Source organism: Microchirus variegatus, assembly GCF_963457635.1.
Source record: "Microchirus variegatus genome assembly, chromosome: 7".
NCBI lineage: Eukaryota > Metazoa > Chordata > Actinopteri > Pleuronectiformes > Soleidae > Microchirus > Microchirus variegatus.
Genome location: NC_139808.1, coordinates 12,739,500 through 12,760,236, shown reverse-complemented (window position 1 = coordinate 12,760,236; position 20,737 = coordinate 12,739,500). Strand labels below are relative to the sequence as shown.

The 20,737-nt window shown below is 38.0% G+C and overlaps 1 protein-coding gene across 1 annotated transcript; it reads right to left on the bottom strand.

Moving 5' to 3' along the window:
• Positions 1 to 11,342: 11,342 nt before the first annotated feature.
• Positions 11,343 to 19,925, bottom strand: asip1 (agouti signaling protein 1). The gene is made up of 4 exons (XM_083892671.1): positions 19,794 to 19,925; positions 13,554 to 13,722; positions 13,379 to 13,425; positions 11,343 to 11,652 (listed from the first exon to the last, which is right to left on the bottom strand). The coding sequence occupies exons 2-4, from the start codon at positions 13,714 to 13,716 to the stop codon at positions 11,473 to 11,475; spliced, it is 390 nt and encodes a 129-aa protein (XP_083748797.1). The 5' UTR covers positions 13,717 to 13,722; positions 19,794 to 19,925; the 3' UTR covers positions 11,343 to 11,472.
• Between the last annotated feature and the right edge of the window lie 812 nt (positions 19,926 to 20,737).

Below are 20,737 nucleotides of genomic sequence, written 5' to 3'. Positions count from 1 at the left end.
CAAAATTAGTCACAGTTTGTTACCAAACTCTGGTCCTGGTCCTGGTCCAAGTTTGGTTAAAGTTTGGGGTAATCTGTGAATTTGAATTAAGGTAAAATACAGAGACAGGGAACTGTGAGCAGTGGGACCAAAAAAAAATCTGGTAATGCTGTTGAACCACTTTCGGTTAACTGGTTATGGTTAACTGGTTATGGTTAACTGGTTATGGTTAAGATAAGGGAAAAGGTTTTGTTATCCAAACGAATGGAAGTCAATGCAATGTTTTAACAGGAATAATTGTGCAAACCTGTGCATGTGTGTGTGTGCATGTTGACAATAGGACAATAAATGACTGATAAGAAATATATTAATCAACTGCTAAACCTAACCGAAAGTGGTTCAACAGAATTACCAGATTTTTATTTTTTTTTGTGGTCCACTGTTCACAGTTCCCTTTCTCAGTGTAAATACTCTGTCTCTATCCATGCAACACAGTGGTACATACTGTACATGTATACTCAAATGTACAATGTTTGCACTGATCCTAACACACACCTCGGCATACAGTGCACGGGCCAAACAAAGGTGACCTCGTGTTTGCTGAATGAGGTCAGCTTCTGCGTTTATTGCCGGCGTCTTGACCTTGAGACCGTAAAGAACACCAATTCCAATTGACTTTATCTTTTGTTTCAGTCTCTGAGCAAAGTTTGGATTGGCTCGCCAAAACAAACCATGGCAGCAGTCACACTACCTTCCTCCCCAACAGCATAGCTGAAGCCAACTTAATGGTTGACTTTGTTTTCATTATTCAACTTGGCAGCTATGGTTGTTATGCTAACTCTGAGACCTCACCAGTGAGCTTTGGCAGCAGTCAGTGGATTATATGCAGACTTCTCTCTCCTTCCTTGGAAACTAAAATCTGCCCGTGCATGTTGTTTTGTAATACTAAATATCATATTGCCTATGCAGGTCCTGCTCCAATAAACCTGATGGGCAGCTAAACTGACGAAAGGAAACCTCAGGTCAAAGGTGAATAAATGGAATGCTGAAACTAATTGTAATTGAACAAAAGGCAGAATTCTGCAGGGCAGACACGCTGTGTTTTCGGAGATTTGCTCAGTGCAGGTTGTTGGATCGCAGCAAACCTCTGACGCTTGATACAACTCACTGCTGATACCTAGTGGTAAGTGATCTAATGCCAACACGTCTACAACACCTTCTTCTAAAACGACTGTAATTACTTAAGTATAAATCAAATCAGTTAGGTGTGGACACATATTCCAGCCAGGTACTCTGTGGCATGACGCAGATCCTTGCTCCCATTTAGATTCCACCATAGGAACTAAACTGAGTCCATGACTAACTGGGCTCTATGCTTGATTCTTCCAACCCACATGTCAAAATATCTTGAGACAAAATGAACCCCACATTGCTCCTGATGCCTATGCTACACACAGGTTTATGGCAGGTGTATGATGCTAATAATAGAAGTACCGGAATGCATGTGTGAATGAGTGAATCTTGGCTATAGTGTAAAGTACCTTGTGTAGTTGCCAAGGCTATAGAACACCATTAAAATAAAAAATTGACTTGTGAAACAGCATGGCTTTGTCAGTGCTATTATAGTGTCACAATGGCAAAACTAAAACGACTAAACTGCACTTGAAGCTCTGTTAATAATACATACAATTATGTTATGTTTCCCATATCTATTTATGTAGACGCAACCTTTAACATTTTTGAATTGAACTGAATGTTTTTATTCTTTACCACTGTTTATAGGTTTATTAAGGCAGGTGTTTAAAAATCTATCAGTCAAAAGATACAGATACAGATCATTATAGTGTATTAACCATCATCCTCTACAATCTGCTTTGTATGAGGCCTTGGATTTCTATGGAAGGGTGTTAGGGCCAACATTTGAAATAAAGAAAACAGCATGAATTCTGAGATTAAACTCAGATTTGAAAGAATTGAATTGAGTTTCTAAGAATTCTGACCCTCATCTCACAATTCATGCATCTTTTTTTTCTTTTTTTTACTTTCTTTCAAAAAATATTTTACAAGTGGCCCTAATACTCTTCCATAGATTTTGCTATAGTAACAAACAAGGTTTTGTTATGAATAATGTCTTGACTGTGGCAATAGAGCCCATTCTTCTCTATATAAGTATTAATGGACCAACCTATTTTGAATTTGATGAGTCTTAGACAAGGGATACATCAATAGTTTTTTAGAGACATCCTCTGTTCCTTATCCTCATGCAAACCCTCATCTATGATGCAACAGAATATGTAAATACAAACATACTTTATACCTTAATGTACCTAACATGCCACCAGTAACCAAAGAAATGTGCATGGGGAAATTGAGCAGCTACTGTGCAGATAAAATTAGTTTTTAGTAAAAGTTTTAGTCATAGTTTTTACAAACAGCTATAGTTAGTGTGTAATAGATGAAATAGCACAGATAGATGATAGACATTAATTACAGCAATAGATCTTTGGTCAAATATTTGCCCATTGATCTTTTCCTATAACCCCTGACAATGTTGGCTTTTGAAATGTGTTTCAGAGAGTAATGACACCTCATTTTCTCCCAAATTTCACAACATCACTCAGACCATGTCACTGCAACGTGTTGGTGGAAAAGCTTAGCGTGGAATGCAGCTCGGCAGGTTTTTTCTTTCTGTTGAAGCACTGGCTTTCATGGCCTGGAGACTAACAGGAAAATAATTTCATCACTTGTAATTCATGCTTTTCTTTCCCCCCCCCCTACACCCTTCATAAATCTTATACACCTGTGTTGCTAAACACTGGGGCTTTCCACTGTGTGTTAAAGAAGTGAGGAGTGAAGCTGTAGAGCTGCGTCATAACAGAGGCGCGTCAACTGTTGTCAGCGTGTGCATTTGTCATACAGTATCTGTTAGGGTGTTAAATGGTGTTGGGCCTGTGATTAAAATAATCATTTTAAAAGTAGTATTGCTTTACATATTACTCCCCTCCAAACATATTTTGCTAAACTATACTTACATGTTTGTTTCTCTTAAAATCTTACTTGGTAAAAAAAAAAATACTTTCTCCTCAACAGTATCCGGGGGTGGATACTCCAGGTTTGTGCAGGTATGTCTTCACTAACATCTTCAACCCTTCCCGTGAACTATGCTATTGTCCCAACATGTCTTAAAGCAACAACCACAGTGCTTATAGTGCCAAAGAAAATGGTTTTAAAAAATTTTTTAATTGTGATGACTAATGCCCACTGCCAGCCAAATGCTTTGATAGATTAATTCTGGCCCGGACTATACCATCCCCACCACCACATTAGCCTAGCACCAGTTTAGCTACCGGGCAAACAGATTGTAAGAAGTCGCCATTTGAGCCATTTCATAAGCCCATTACTGTCAGACCATCCTTAAGTCATAGACATGATCCCTTACCTCTGGATCAACATCGCTGAAGACCTCTCCCTGGCCTCACATCTACAGTCACTGGAAAGGCACAACAACTTATCTTCTTCTAGAAGAGGCTGAAGAGAACCTGTGTGCCTCCAAACCCTCTGGTAAATATGTAGAGCATCATTGCAGCACCATGCAGCATGTGCCAAGAAAGATCACAGAGGGCTCTGCTCATCAAGACTCATCAGGACAGAGCTTTCTTCCTGCACCACTGTCGAAGCATTGTCATAAACATCACACATGACCCCAACACTCTCAATCTGACTGACAATAACTCTACTCTGGCAAATGATATGACAATTTAGATAATCAGCACGAGACTCGCTCACATGTGCACTTTGAAATCTATTATGTGCTATGTATTATTGTAAGGACTATTGTGAAAATCAGTCATCAGTAACAGTAGTTACTGTATATGGGGGTCACCATGTTAATATACTGACACTAATATATTTGAATTTGAATTTCACTTGAACCTATATAAAGTCATTCACAGGTCCTGAAACGTTTGCTAAAAAACAGTTACGGTAATGTGTGACCTGAACCTGACCCAGGTCTGTCAATCGTTTGAAAACTGAGACCTGGACCTGTGCAAAAACTGAGACCTGGACTGGACTTAGACAACTCAAACAGTGATTATAAACACAGTATTCCAGCAATATCCACAGTATTCCCGTTTGGTTTAAATCCTGCTCTGACGACTACCCTACACCAGCATTTTAGGAGTCTGGGCAGCTTCTGCTGTCCATCAGGTGACCAAACTGTAGATATAGTATGTTGTTTTGTAAAGATATATAATATTTACCAAAAATAAAAACCTCAGATTGCCTGAAGGATTAATGTGTTTTTAAAATAGATATTTTTGTATACGAATAATATAGCAGGGTGCTGATTTGGTGGCAGCTCTATAAATATCTGAAATTTAAATGATATACATCAGATAAAACAACTGCAATTGCAAACATAGCATTTTTGTACACTGCTTATCTTTTTACAATGGTACTTCTTTGCCACCAACCAAACATAAATGATTGAAAATAAAATAAAAAAGTATTGGTTTGAATTTGTAGTGTGGTTAGAGGGCATTGTTTATTTTTTTTTATATTACCTTGAAAATTAAGTTGTAAATAATACATTCATACTACAATGTGGGGTGTAAGTTTAAGAGAGACATTCATGTGGTCAAATTTTAAATTTGTGATTTGTTTATATTCATAATCTCTTTCTCTCTCTCTTTTCTCACTCTTACTCACACAGAGACGTACACACACACACACACACACACACACACACACACACACAACCCATAATTTCTTTGTCATTATTGTCTATTACACACATCTATTATGTCACTCCTCTCATTGTCGCTTTGTCTCTTCTACGTAGAGACATGTGCGTATATCTGTTATGTCACTACCCTCACAGTTGGTCTTGTCTCTCACCGTGTCCACAATAAAGCAAAGGAAAGAAAAGAGAATGGTTTAGTGGGGTTGAATGAATATAGAAACACCTCTATACACTGCGAATACCTCAAATATCTCCTCGGCATGGTTGATAGAATTTGCTTGAAGTTTTATTTGTCCTGAGCCTTTTAAATGTGTTTTGCAACAAAACACCAAAGCAAATTCCATCTATGTAAAAGCTTACTTGGTGATAGATTCTAGCACATTCCTACACAAATAATGTTTATGTTTGGTGACAATCACCAAATCAGCAGTACAATGAGATGAGATTAATAAAATAAAAAAAACAAACGCCAGCATGACGGCATTTTAAAGTCCTAGTTTAAAATAATTACGTTAAAACACTAGGATTAAAACGCCCTTAGACCAGTAAATAATTGTCTGAAGTGCCTTACAGACTCTAATCATGATGCAGTTTCTAATTGTATAATAATGACGTCAAAACCATTTTGACTTCAGTTGGATGCTCAATCACTGATTTACATGAAATACTGACATCCAGTGGTGAAAGGCTTATAAAACGATGCAGTGGTTGGTTTCACTGGCACAAAACACTGATGAGCTGAATAAAATCGGATGACCTTAACTTAAGACTGTAAAAAATATTGACTTCTAACTTGAGATATTCTGAGTTTAGGTGGATGCTATCACTGATATACATAAATACTGTATTTTAGTATTGTATAAACATATTGACCTGTTGGCCTGACACATTCTTTTTTTTTTTTTTTTTTTAATTACACTGATTTGAATTTTTAACTTTCTTGTTTATTTTTTAGTCTGAAATAATGAATGCTTGACCTTTTGCTTTGTGCTCATGCATCTGTGGCATTTACTGACAGGTGAAACTGTGAAACTCCTGCAAATGATATGCTTTGTCCACAATAATGATCAGCGTATATATCTATATACCATGTGTACCGATGTCTCTTACTGATGTGCGTTTCCTCTGCTGACATCTGCTGGCTCAAAGAGGACACAGAGGGAGAGAGGGATGGTTATCATGGTTCAACTGTTTATCTGAAGCAGGTCTCATGCATCAGGGATAAGGGAAGGTGAGGCGTGGAGAGTTTTATACTTCACCTAGAATAAAAAACAGATTGAGAGAATGTTTCATTAAAAAAGACTAAAAAAAAACATGAGGTTAAAAACATGCAGTGGCCGTGCAAACATTCAAGAAAAAATATGAAAAACAGAGGAGGGGATTGCAAAGTGACACGGGCATCATTCAGCTGTGGTTCAACTGTGTCAATGAGCGGATTCAGACACATGGTTTTTAACTTCACACGTGATGTCATCAGTCCAGGAGTGGCATCGCGGCATGAGACAACCCATTTTTATATGAGAATGGTTTGCAAAAGAACAGGCAGAAAAAAATGTAACAGTCATACAATTCAAGGGCCATTATTGTAGCCCCTCTAATATTTTGCACTTTGGACCAACGTAGCCAGGGTTCCTTTTTTGTATATGAGAATGGGTTGTGGGTTGCATGAGATGAAGCCTCCCTCCCTGGATCAGCAGTTAGAGTCAGACTTTTTTCATTTTGTAGTTAAAAAGTGCCCAAGATTTAAAACCACCCTGATAAAATGGAAGTAAATGCCATACATTTCAATATTTTAAATCTGCTAGGAACAGAAAAGCATCCAGCCCCAGATTATTGACACATCTGAGAATAACAACACCTGCACCACATTGACTACATCCTGACCCTGAAAGCACAACTTCAGTTTTCAGACACAGACTAAACATTCTGGTTTGAATCTGTGCGATGAATGATACTAGATACTGATACTGGACTGGGAAAATGGAAAGAAGAAAAAAAAAAACACCTCAAAGCTGGGTAATAGACCAAAGAGGACCTGACAATGTCCAGCATAGACTTTGCAGTTGCTTGAACTGGACCCCAGTAAACTTTTATCGTAAGTGCTTTATATGTGTTGTATAACATTATCTGAGATAACACAGGTCATGAGGGTCTTCATAAACCTGGAAATCCGTGCTAGTTGAAGTGCCCGCTAACATTAAAGAAAACTTTAATGACTCCCAATGAATGAATTGACTCCCAATCGCATTATCTGGGCGTTGATTTTGTAACGTCAGTCTTTTAAAAGTGGTTTCAAAGGCCCCTGCACGAGTCGCAGCCTCAGCACTTCCCCTGCACTTTGACTTATTTGTCCGTTAACTACATCATTACTTTGGTTGATGTCCAGCTTCTGAAAAGTTGATGAAATGAGTAACAAAAAGAGCGTCCTTTTCTTTCATCAGCAGAGCAATCACTTCTAACGGAGCTGCACGAACAATAAAGACATATTTTCATAACAAAAGGTTATACAACAAAGCCAGGGAGGTGGTGTCTCAGTGGGCAGGGGTGAATTTGGCAACCAGCAGTGCCGGGCCGAGACTTTATGGGGCCCTAAGTAGAATTTGATTTGGGGCCGCAGTAACACAGTACAACAGCAGACAAGTAAACCAGTTTAAAGGCTTTGGCTTTTAAAACAGTTGTGCAAATGTTCACTAAACGTGCGATTTTCAATTGCAACATAAAACCTCAGGGCCTCCACCTGAGGAGCTCACACCAGCAGAGGCTGTGGCTCTGCGCTCCAGTCGAGGACGGCCTCAGATTGAAGAAATGGGGGGAAGACATCAACAGAAATGAATTTCCTCTACTTCAGTCTGGAATGACTATAGTAAATGCATTAAGGCTTTTTTTAAAATGTACTTTTAAATTGTATTTTTTAAATTTCTGTTGCTACTCATTAATCTTTTATTTTTGCATTTTTCTTCAGATTCCGTTACATTCGAGACCTGATTGTAATTGGCTTTTTATTTTCATTTATATGACATGAGCAGCAGAATTATGTTTTGGGAGTCTGTTTCCACTGATGGGATATTCTTGGAGACAAAGCTGAAATTCAGAGCAGAGTCTTATCCAGAGTAACTCTGTGTAATTGTTTCTGGGACTTAAGTAAAAGCCATTTGTAAATTCAATAAAAGTGTAATGCCGGTTTTTATTGTTGTAATTCTTTTGAACTTAAGAACATCTGTGGGCAGCTCAGCCGCTAACTGTTTGCAACTGCTGTTCTGCACAGCGAATGTGTGATTCATTTGACCGTCCACGTGAACTCACGTCAGATAACCGAAAACACAACGAAGATGTCATGGTCTGATTGGTGCAAGCTATATTTGGCTAAGAATTTGGTCCTGGTGCTAAACGCGACTTGATCGAAAAGGACATTTCTGGTGATGCAACATCTGGAAAAAATGTTTTGAAGGTGCAACAATGATCACCTTATTTATCCTCTTTTTCTGACCATGCAATTGTCCTGCATGCTTTGTCAAAATCGATTTATTTAGGAATTAGCAACAGTAAACCAAAAAACAGCAGAGCATAAAGAGGAGTTTGACCTTGTGAGAGGACAAAACCCAATCAGTTTATTGCACAGTATCACAAAGACAGGCCACTGTGGTGATGGGCAGCACTACTGTTTCATTTTACAGCCCCTGAAAAGTCCATCTTTGTTATTACATAAGTAAAAGCTGCATTAGTATAAACGTCTTGGTCTTTGCAAGCAAGAATGGGACGTGGGCCAACAACTTGTGCCTCATTCTGTGCATGATTGTACATGACATTGTATTGTGAAAAGATTTAACTCTTGGTGCATTTGAGTCAAAGATGGAAACTGCTGCTGAATGTGCATGAACACTGAGCCCTTAGTCGTGCAGAGTAGTAGAAAGTAGATTATCATTATGTACTATACTGACAGGTACCACTTTTTAAAATATATGATTTAGTTTTAGTTTTAGTCTTATTTCTATTCTATTCTATTTTGTGTGATGTTCTAATATTGTCATTCTAATCATATCATTTTGTGGCAGAATATATGTTAAAAGTTTAGTTTTTTGTTTTTTCAACAATGTTGGTGTTTCCCTCTGTGAAAAACCTAATGGTTTGTATTATTCTAATCATGTTCTATTGTTTACATGTGAAAATAATTATCTTGATATGTTTTTTTTTTTTATTGTGTCACAATTAATGGATGATTAGCGAGCGCCAGCTTTCATGGAATCAACAAATTGTCTTATGAATGGTGTTTAATATATATATATATATATATATATATATAAATAAAAGGGTATTTATAGCTGAACACTGTCCCCAGTGTTTCAATAGACCATGTGCTATTTATACCTAAATCTTTTTTTTTTTTTACTCATTCAGGGAATTTGGAATTTTGTATTTGAACAATAGAATAAATAGTGGACTTCACAGGGTTAGATTTGAGTCATGTATACACTCTGTCTTTGTGAAAATGTATTTGATACAATTAATAAAAACATTTTTATTTTTTTTAAATATGCTCGTTTAAAAATATCGGAACTTTTAACCTCAACACACTTAGTGACGTTGTTACTAATCCCCTGGAAATTTTCATCTGTATGTGATTTTTTACGATATGCACTTGAAACTGGCAAAGACGCATATTTCATATCCAACACATTTTGATGCTTCATTTTTCTTCGTCTCTGGCTCCTACATCTGTTGTCAAAGCTAAACTAAGCTTCAAAGCGCATAAGCTGCAACATTTGAGAGCGAGTGAGTGTGTGTGGTTTTGTCCAATATGAATCCATCATTTCAGTCAACAGAGAAAAGCAACAACGCTGCGTTCAGATCAGTTTCAGCAACTGGAATATTCTCTCTTTGATCTCTGTACAGATATAAATCTCAACAATTAAAGGTGATGATTCTTTACAGCGGGCCCATGTACTGGTTAGCGCTCTCGCCTTTGCAGCAAGAAGACCTGAGCCCCAGTTGGAACAAGGGCCTTTCCTGGCAAACTGTCCAGGGTTTACCACGCCTATCGCCCTATGTCAGCTGAGATAGGATAAATCGGTAGATAATGGATGGATGGAACAGCTTCCAAGAGAGACATAACAACTCATGAGCCACTCCACCTCGACAATGCTACACCGTGCACACCCCTACTTCCCTGGATTCATCTGCTCCTCGACAGCAGGCGGTGTCATCAAACCAAGGCAGCTACCTGGTTTAAGACCAAGCAAGTGGCTCAGTAAATCAGTTATGGTTGCTTTAGTTGCTCCAATGTTACTTGGATAATTGTGGTAATTCTGGCGCTAATACCAGCAGCGTATCTTAAAGTTCCCAGAGTTAGCAGCTGACCAAATAACCATAAACGATGCTAACTACCAATCCACTGGCATTATTCACGCGACTGTCGTGATTTCTTACTTCTAGCCATAAACTGTACGCAAGAAGAGAAAAGGTGCTGTGCGAAGAGGCTGGAGAGTGTTTGTGGCAATCCTCAGTTCTATTCAAAATAAATAATAAAAAGTTATTCAAAATTGTGCACATTTTTGATCACTTGGGACAATAATAAAATCACCACTGACCTCTGAAGTTACTACAGTAACAGCGATTTACCTTCTATATGTCTCCCTGTATGCTTAATGTTGCTCCATCTTCTTATGGTTTATTTGGCCATTTTCCTGTTGCTTGCCGTTTTGCTGCAAAACCAAAGACTTAGAGAGCAATGTCCCTGGTCTAGATCAGCATAGCAGTCAGAATAAAGAGCTTTTTAACTTTATTTGTACAAAAGCAGTTTACTGACAGTAAAACATAAAAGTTTAAGGGCTAAATTTACTGTTAGCCCTGATCATGGCCCCACCATGTGGCCAACCACGGTTAAATGGTAATAAATTTAATTAAAAGTAAAAAAAAACAAAAAAACACAGAAATCATATTTGAATGGAAGCTTGGGAACGGGGTCCTGATATTTTTTTCTGCTTTGTCTGGCCTGCACACATGGAGGAATGGAATGGATGGAGCACAATTCCTTTTTCCAGGAGCTGGATGGGATTGAATGAATATGGCATCCATCCATCTTCTACCGATGCCAATCCCAGCTGACAAAGGGCGAAAAGGCGGGGTATGAAATGCTTTTGCACATCTCATTCCCAAGCCTTATTCGTTCTTGGCCACATTATAATTTTTTTTTCACAGTCGGGGTCTAGAGAGCAAGAGAAGCAAACATTGTCTGCTCTGATCAGTCGTAAAACTTATCTGGGTAACCTTGAGTCCTGTAATAATATTCCAGGACTCAAGGAAATTAAGTTTATTTTGTAAGGGGGAGTGTATAATACTCCCTTACAAAATAAACTTCATTTCCTATTACATTTCAAAAGACAATTCAACAGTGAATATGGTACAGAAGTTTATTAAAATAGTGGCTACTCATTGAAATGATATGTATGTCTGTGTAAAAAATAAAGCAATAGAAAATAGTTTGAGCATACAGTATTAATCTGTGTATGCACGTTTAAAGCTTAAAAACATGAATTTAAAAAAAGTTTCATAGCAGTGCTACAGTTCAAGCATTACACCCTGGAAGATTTTAGGCACTTTGCTGTGGCGCAGTCCTGTTTGATAAAGTGCTTTCATGCAGTAGATTTAGCGCAGCATTAAGAACCGAGGACCAAACCCTAGAAGCAGTTTGTCTTGCTTCAAGTGATTTGTTCCAGCATGAAGTTTTGTTGGGTCAGGCTGCAGACGGCCGCTCAGCAGTGAGGGTTGCCCATTCGACAGAAACACACAGTTCTGAAGAGGCGACACTGGCAGAAGGCACAGATGTCACAGCATACATTGCTCTGAGATTTGCAGCTTCCCCACAAGGGAGTGCAGTTGGCAGGAGCAGTAGGAGGAGGAGGAGGAGGTGGGTGCTTTGCACCATATTTGTTCTGGGGGGGAAAAGAAAAAGAAGAAGATGAAGAGGGAATAATACATGTGATCATAGTGGTGAATAAAATATCATGACTTTTAGATACCCACTGTCACGTGACTTAAGCCACCAAAAGTTTTGCATCTTAACTCCTCTTGCGCTCAACTTTGTTTAACTGAAGCAGACTGGTGAAAAAAAAAGATGTGCGCGCGTGCACACACACACACACAGTGAAAACCAATACCATACCAAAGCAAGCAAACACAACCTGCTTTTCTTCAAAGTAAACTTTTTCGACCGCAGCTGAGCTCCATTTTATTTCTCACAGTCCTTCCCATACTCCTATCTGCCCCATCTATTTGTACACCTGTTCCCACTTCTCATGAATGTTTTTTTTTTTTACTTTATTCTATATCCAATTGGCGTTTAGTTTACTTTGCTTATTTCTAAGTTCAGTTGGTTTTTGCAGCTTAGATTTCTTTTCTTTTTTTTCTTCCACCCATCTGCAAAGGACACTTTTTCTTCTTTGAATAAAGTAAGTGAACACCTCGTCTGCCTCTGTTTTTGGGTTTTACCCCTGTGATATTGATTCTAGCCACAAGTATATATATATAGGAATTTTCCTGTGACTCTGGACTCCCACGCTCTTCAGAAGGGGTCACTCCAGACCCAGACCTTTGTCCATAAACTACGGACAACTTTGACGAAGCATTTGAGTAGACTCTTTTGTTGAGTCCCGCTAATTTTGTTGATTACAGAGCAGCATTTAAACTAATATATGTTATGACATTATCAAGTTAAACGCAGCAGCAGCAGCAGCTCCATGTGTGAACATGCATTTAATTTGTCTTTTTGTTTTGTGGGTGTGTTTTATTTTTCACCCGACACAAGAAGAGTACATTTTATAATTACAATATTACAATAAGCCTGAAATAGTTTAAAGCTCTGGTGAAGACTTTGGAGTCCCGGTTGTCCGTGTTTAATAGCAGCTGCTATGGCAAGACGTTTTTAACATTTAATAGCGAGACTGGATATGTATTACAGATCTCTGAAATTCAATTCTTCCTATCCACAATGTCATTCTTCCAAGGACAAATGACGTCACTTCAGTGTGGTTTCATTACAATTACCGTAAATGTTATTATGACTAGTAACAATTCGATCGAAGATATCTGAAATGGGAGCTTCTCCTCGTAAGAATTCTATTGCAGATATCCAGAATGTTCGTTCTAGATATCCAGAATGTAATTGTGGATATCTGAAATTGAAAGCCCAATACACATGAATGGCAAAAGTGACGTCATTTGTCCTAGGAAGAATGTCATTATGGATACCTGAAATGTTCTTTTTGACTAGGAAGAATTGAATCACAGATATTTGTAATGTATACCCAGTCTAGCTGTTAAATGTTAAAACGACTTGCCATAGGCTACTGATACCTTTGCCAGGTCTCCCTTGTAAAGGTGATCATTGATCTAAATGGGACTAACAAACTGTTTTTTAAGATAAAAACAGTGTATGAAACAGACAAATCTTCCCTAAATCTACAGCATGAAAGCACATCATCTCAATTGTCAGTTGCGTGGTATATAGCCAAAAAACCATGAGAAGAATATAAGTAATATTATTACCTCACAAACGAACATGTTTATTCACTTTTTTTTACTATTTTCTTGACATAAGAAAAATAACTTCAATTTCTGATTTAACTGTTACATGCTGTCAAACCTCTATTGTGTGCCCACCTTTTTTTGTTTCTTTCCTTTTCTCTTCCTCGGTGTTCTGGGCAACTCTGAAAGCAAACATAAGAGAATGAAAACACCTCTGCACAAGTATCGTATCATACACGTGAGCAGCATCATTTGGCAGAAATGATGAGGTCTTTAAAAAAAAAAAAAAAAAACAGCAAAAGAATCTTACCAACAATAACAACAGGAGGTGAGTGTATCTGCAGGCTTTCAGACAGAGTGTTAGATACAGATAGATTGCTGGAGAGTATTTCATCTGGGATCATGTGGGCAGAGCAAAGAAAGTACTCTGTCGTGGTGAGGACAAAGCAGCCAAGCAGCAAGAAGACATGCATCTTTATCTGAAACAAAGGTATCACAATATATTTGTTTAGGGCATGTTTATGTACAGTATTTAATATATTGTACAAAAACGTCAAGTAAAACATTCACATCGTTATCATTGCTCAATTTCTCTGTTGAGGGTTTTTATCTGCGAACAATTTCACCATTATAAGGCTTCATTTACACAATTTACCACAATTTATTGTTGAAGTGCAGCTGATTCAGCATACATCAAATTGAAAAATGTTTTTATTTGACAGCATATTAATAAGTTGTGTGACTACCCATTTCTTATTAGGACAATTTTTGTTGTGAAAAGAAGGGTGTTGCCCTATTGTAGGCAAATACACACTTTTCCACACACAAACTAGTGAACAGTGACTTGTAAAGCAGTTGTTTTCAGTGTCCTGAATCATTACAATCAGTTAACTAAAAAGATTTGGTCACAGAATCATTCAGTACTTCTTGCATGACCGGAGCACACACTCGCCTGTCACTCGCGATCGCAGGCATATGCACCAGACTCCTCTGTTAAATATTAAGATTGTAGACATTTCCTTGCTTAATGTTGGAGATTAACGCAAGTTCTCAGGATTTTTCTTTTTAAATTGATCTACAATTTCTGTCCAGGGTGTACCCCGCCTATCACCCAATGCCAGCTGAGATAGGCACAGCACCCCCCGCTACCCTCCGGTGGAGGATAAAGTTGTAGATAATGGATGGACGGATGGATGGATCTACAATTTGGGCATTGTTCGGTTTGATTCTAGCGTTGGACGTCTTGCTCATGCTTCTGACCAATCAGTGGCCGGCAGTATGACGACTACACACACAGTATTGTCTCAGCTTGTTTGGAAACTTACCAGAGCATAGTACTTAAAAAATACCAGGTACTATCGCTAATGGAAAAGCAAAAAAAAAAAAGTGCTGTGCTGTTCCGAGTCGAGTCGTGTCGTGCCGGGACCATGTAGTGGAAAAGCGTCAAAAGACAACTGTACAGGGTCATGAGATGCAAGTGCCACTTAAATTCCCTTTAATTCCCCTGTGAGAATCTGCTTAAATTATGTTATTTGTCTTAAGTACCTTATCACAACCATTTGAAGATGTTTGATTTATGATTTTTATTTTTTTTTAATATTTTCCGTTATTATATTTCTAATTTTTGTTCAGGACTGTGTGAGTCGCCTGCATGTCTCTCTGCACGTTCACCCTCGGCCTCATATCATTTATTTGTTTTCCTGGAATTCCAGAAATAGGTACACAGTCAGTCACAGCCTAAAGTATCAGACGTCTGCTTCTTTCTGAATCGTTCCAATATGTGTTGCCGTTCAATTTACACTTCCCAGGTGGTCTCTTGCTAACTGGTCCCTGATGTTTCTCGCATGATGCATCCCATTTCTTTTTGCCTTTAGGTTCGACTTTGATTCAAGATGTTACTGCACTCAACTCTCACTCCAGCACTGTGGATGTCTATAGACAGAAACCAGACCTTGTTCTCTCGTTATCTAGTTGTTTTCATCCTTGTTTACGCTTTCTTTTATTGCCGTCTCCTTTTTTTTATGTTGGTGTATTAGTGTGTGTCATGTAGTGTCATGTTTTTACAATTTGAATACTTCGGGCTAATGATGACATCCATGATGTCTTTAACTATGCTGGTGTCCAAATCAAAATTTATTTATATAGCCCACAACTACAAAACACTGTTTGTCTCATGAGGCAGACCCAAAACATAAAATACACAATTACAAAAAATAGAGATTAAAAAGTCCAGTGTCAAGTGTTCTGCTTTAACTCATCATTTCAAGATACAACTACCCCTTGCCGTCTAGGAAATCCTTCTGACAGGTACCACTGTGACAACATCATCGATTATCACTTATTGGTATCCATCCATCCATCCATCCATTCATCCATCTTCTACCACTTTATCGTCACAGGAGGGTCGCAGGGGGGCGCTGTGCCAATCTCAGCTGACATAGGGCGACAGGTGGGACACATACAAACAACCGCTCAACCATTCACTCTCACTCTGACACCTACAGTCACAATTAAGTGTCCATTTTACCTAATCCCCATATTGCACGTTTTTTGGACTGTGGGAGGAAGCCCACACACACATGGGGAGAACATGCAAACTCCAGGGCCAGAAAGGCCCTTGTGCCAACTACTGCACCAATCGTGTGGCTCACTTATTGGTATATGTATGTAAAAACTGAGTTAGATAATAACAATAAGTACTACACATCTAAGAAAGGAGCTGTAGTACTACAACTTTTATAATAATACCATGCATGTGAATTAAGGTTGAAAGGGAAAAACATTATTCGGTTAGCTCCCATTCCTAAGCATAAGCCTAAACAATTCAGGATGGCGCCTGCCGCAACTGTTGTAATCACAGCGACCTCGGTATAGCACTGGCTCCAGTCTGTTGTCTACAGAATTTGTCTCTTCAAATTTCCGCTGAGCCTGACCGGAATTGGGGCAGACGACTGATGACGCTACTGCGCAGTCCTCCCCATGGTCAGCTCCATGTATCAACAGAGAAACCTTTAAATATCCTAACTCTGGGACTCACAGGCAGACTGACAGAGGATGCCCAACTGTTAACATACTTGTTCATATATCTGAGCTGCTTCCAATAAAGCTTTTCAACTTAACTCATCTCTGACTCCAGAAAACTCCATCCTTGGTCGACTCACCAAATAATCAAATCTCCGCAACGAAGGTCAGTGAGAAGAAAATCAAAGACAAAAGAACATCAGCTTTTGCTGAACTCACTGCACATCTACCAAAGCTGAAGCAAATGTTTCCTCTGACAATGACAGTGTCCAGATCACAGTTTGAATAAGTCTTTATCTGTGCTTTTGTCTGGTTTAGGAGCCGTTCACATGTAGCACCTAAAAACATTTGAGACACGTGTTGAAAAAGCCAGAGTTGTACGGTTGTACTTCTGTCTTGTCTCGTTGTACAACTGATACGAGATGACCGACGGTGTTGCATCCTCACTGAATAAAGCAATGCATTAAATTAATGGAAACAAAGACGAGGGATTACCAGTGCTGCGTTTCCTTCACCCCCAGCCTTGCTTTGATGCATGATGATACATGTGTGGAGATAAAAGAGTTTATCGGCGTATATAAAATCTAGTTATTTTAAAATGAATTATCATTAATCCAGTTAGTGTTGTGCAAATTTGGAGATTAGGGATAGCGGATGGTCTTAAGTAGTGCTAGTCTGATTAAATGCACTCTTATTAGATTAAAATGAAGAGGGGATGTAAATACATACCATGCGGATGTTCAAATAGATTACACCACTTTTAACGAATTAAAGAGTCCCCATGTTGGCAAATTATTTGAAAATTCAATTGCGTGCAGCTACTGACCCCATGACTTTTAGTACGTGTCTGTTCTCACGTCACATTATTTCTTTACTGCCTATGCCTCCACTCCACTCTTTGAACTTTAATGTTTTTATTTTCACGCAAAATGCTCCGTCTCTGACACCAGAGCTTTCATCACCACAGAAATTAACAATAACTATAAACGCGATGAGGTTTTGATCTTAACCGTTTGCAGTCACTTGGCCGCACGTCGACGCACAGGTTTGTTTTATTACAAGCCCTGAGCGCACGGCTGATACGCTTTTCACCTTGTGATGGTCCGTGTGTGTGTGTGTGTGCGTGTACACATACTTGTATTTATTACCTTCTTTCTGGCATAAACGCTGACCTTTTTAGGACTGGTAGTCCTCAGGGAGACCCAAACCTGGTCCCAATGAAGCAGAAGCTAATTCCTGAGGAACATTAGGTTAGGTTTAAGGCCAATATTTGAACTGTAGGTTAAGGTAACCCATGAATTGTTGAGGGTTATGGGATAATGGATTGTTAAGTTTGTAAATTCAAAGCTGCGTCAGCCTGTGTGTGCGTGGGTGCGTGTGTGTACACTTCTTTTTATCAGGACCAGTTTTACTTTAGGTTAAGGTCTAGATGTTTAGATGGATAGATCATGGATCACCATTATCTATATATATTTTTAAGGTAGTTCCAAACATATTCACTTGATGAGTGAATAAAAAATTCTCAACAAGAGAAAGCTTCTGCCTGCTGCTGAAAAAGCGTTGGTGTGAGTATAACAGAGAATTAAGTGTACAGTAAATGTGATATAAACCACACACGGCTTTAGTATAGTCTGGCCTGACGCAGTAAATGTGCCCAGTCTCTTTAGACTTTTTACGTCACATTTAAAATCCTACTCCTACTCCTGGGTTTTTGTGTGTTTTATTGTTTTATTGTGCCGTGTATAAAATATTATTATCGTCCGCTGCTGTGGTTTTACGTCTGCGCCGTTTTACTGATGTAATTGTGTACAGCAATTTGTCCAGCCTTGGTTGTGTTGAACGTGCGTTATGAAAACGTTGTGTCTTGAAACCATTTCACTTTAAATACAGTCATCATAGGTTGAGGAGATTCAATTAAAAAAAAATAATAATAATACAAAAGGCTGATGTGTTAGTGTTAAAGCTCACTATGTTCTTTGGCTTGGTTATTTAGGGCACATCTCTGAGGAACACTAAAGTGACTTTTGTAGAAATATAAACTCATTCACATTTTCAGCTGGTTTTCTTTGGCTCTGAGCTCAGAATGTCCTTGGCACTGCGACCGCTTCACACTGCGAATGTCAAAACAGTGTTTATGAAATCTTCACGTTGCCTAATCACTGTATTTAAATGAAGTAATTGGTCCGGTTTAACAGGAGTTGAGTTTGAGTCTGTTCATTTTCTGTGATATTACAAACAAACCTATAAGAAACATCTGGTCTTTCCCATCCTGTCTTTAAATGACAGATGTTTTCAACATATGTTACGCTTATTATTATTGTCAACCCGACCGTACGCTCTTACACCGTGACCTCACAAAATGCAAATTTCCCTTTATATAATCAAAAAAAAATGTTGTTTTTTAAGATATACCAAATCAAATGTAGAATTTTTTATTCCGTATGGATCGCTGCATATTTTATTGAAATGTAATATTGTCATTATTGTATTTAAGTCAATAAATTACAAATGCTTTTGCAGAAATTATAGTAATTTCATAATTTTAAATGCCATATCAAAAATTCGATATGTAACTCATAGAAAGGAAAAAATAAAAAAAATCATGATTTATTTCACAGGACTTGTTGTTTCAGGTATATCAGCAGTCAATATTGTCGAACTATAATGTCCCTCATAGAATTAGATATCCTGCACCAATATTTAAATTTTTGCTGTAAATAGAGATTTTCTACAACATAACCTACTTAAAATTGTTATTAAAATTATTATTATAGTTTTAAACTAACTTTACATTTATTTAAAATAGTGTCTGCACACTGTTTTTCAAAAACTGAATCAAAGCCAAGCCAGCACATAAAATCTGCATTGATTTAGTTTAATTAACTTGGCAGAAGACTTGGCATTAAAATTACTTTGCTTACTGGCTGCAGTTTCACAGTTTCTATAAAAAACACATTTACTATTGTACAATTGTTTTAAAAACACAAAAATAGAGCTTGTGGAATCAAAAGTACAAGTGGAACAAAATTGAAACACCATTTCCAAAACAACAAAGTTTTGCTGAAATCTACGTGAATATAATTAGTGGAGGCTGCACAATTACATGGCAAAAATAATTGCATTATTCAACAAAAGCACAATGCATTTGTTTCATACATATACAGTAGAGAACTGAGTGCACGGTCACGCAGTACTGCAGAGACGCAGAAATTAAACGTACAAAAAAAAAGTTGCTCTTCAGATAAGAAAACATTCCATTCTAACAAAAGTCAAATCATAATTATTTGGATTTCTTTGTGGCAATGACAAGGTGCAAAACTGAAACAGACTATATGTATATGTGCTATATGTTGGGACTTAAAACGAAAACAAAAACAAAAAAAACTAAGGGAAATGTTTACCTAAGTTCAGCTTTTCTATTTTTGAAGGACCATAAAAAAGATCTGCGCATATTCCCAGTGTTTGAGACTTATGGCTCCATATCTATTGTTGGAACAAAACATTAACAAACAATAATCATTTTCCTTACCTGTGGATCCTTAGTTTTGTCCCACTCTCAGTTGTTGCCTTTCTCTTGTGTCTAGGACGAAGCCGGCCACTCTTCTGACCGCTCTTTTCTTTCTTCTTGCAGAACGTTTTTATTTCTCTGCCTCTTTGATCCCCAAGTCACATCTACCTTTTTCACCACTGATCTTTTCTTTTCTGCAATCTCTGTCCCCTTACCTAAGATTCTCTCTCTGTGTGTGTGTGTCTTCCCACAAACCTTATATAGTCCCCATTCCTTTGTTGTTGTTGTTTTTTTTTTTGTTTTTTTTGTTATCTCTGCTTGACTACAACTACCTTGCCCTGCAGTTGATAATGAAGACACACACTGTGATTTGTACAGGAGGCGGGACCAGAGCTGCACTAGGGTGGGGGATAGGAAAGGTCTAATTATGCAGAGCATGGACAGATAAATGTGAACCAGACCCTCTTCTAAAGTGTTGTCTCTGGTCGATGTTACCACAGCGTCAGTCTGTAACTTTAGCCCACATTTATTTCACTGTCACCTGGCGCACTATACTATAAATGTTTTTGTGAACTATAAAGATTGTGATGAGAAGCTAATTCCTTAACTCAGTCAACATTAAATCTTTGACAGCATTCAGAGTCAACAGATCAACCAGGGTTTTTAAAGGACTTGTCATGTGTTAAAATATTGTCAATATGTCAAATCATATAGTGACAGATATATGTAGATGTAGATATAATTGTATGTCATCTGAATGAAATGATTGCTTGCGTTTATTACAGTATCACGAGTGCAAAAATACAACTTTGGCTCTCAGGACGTTAAGAGGATTTCAACAAATAATGTAAAAAGTGTTTATACCAGTCTGTATAAACTTGTATAAAGTACCTAAAGTGGATACTTGAGTACAAGTACAAGTTTCTTAGCAGAAAATTACTTTGGTAGAAGTTGAAATCACTTTT

What these genes read in the sequence shown, in the direction of transcription:
- asip1 (XM_083892671.1), bottom strand. Translation starts at nt 13,716, where the DNA reads ATGCATGTCTTCTTGCTGCTTGGCTGCTTTGTCCTCACCACGACAGAG. An exon ending in ACCTCCTGTTGTTATTGTTG is followed by an intron (nt 13,426 to 13,553) that starts GTAAGATTCTTT and finishes GTTTGCTTTCAG; the next exon opens with AGTTGCCCAGAACACCGAGG. An exon ending in AAGGAAAGAAACAAAAAAAG is followed by an intron (nt 11,653 to 13,378) that starts GTGGGCACACAA and finishes TTTCCCCCCCAG; the next exon opens with AACAAATATGGTGCAAAGCA.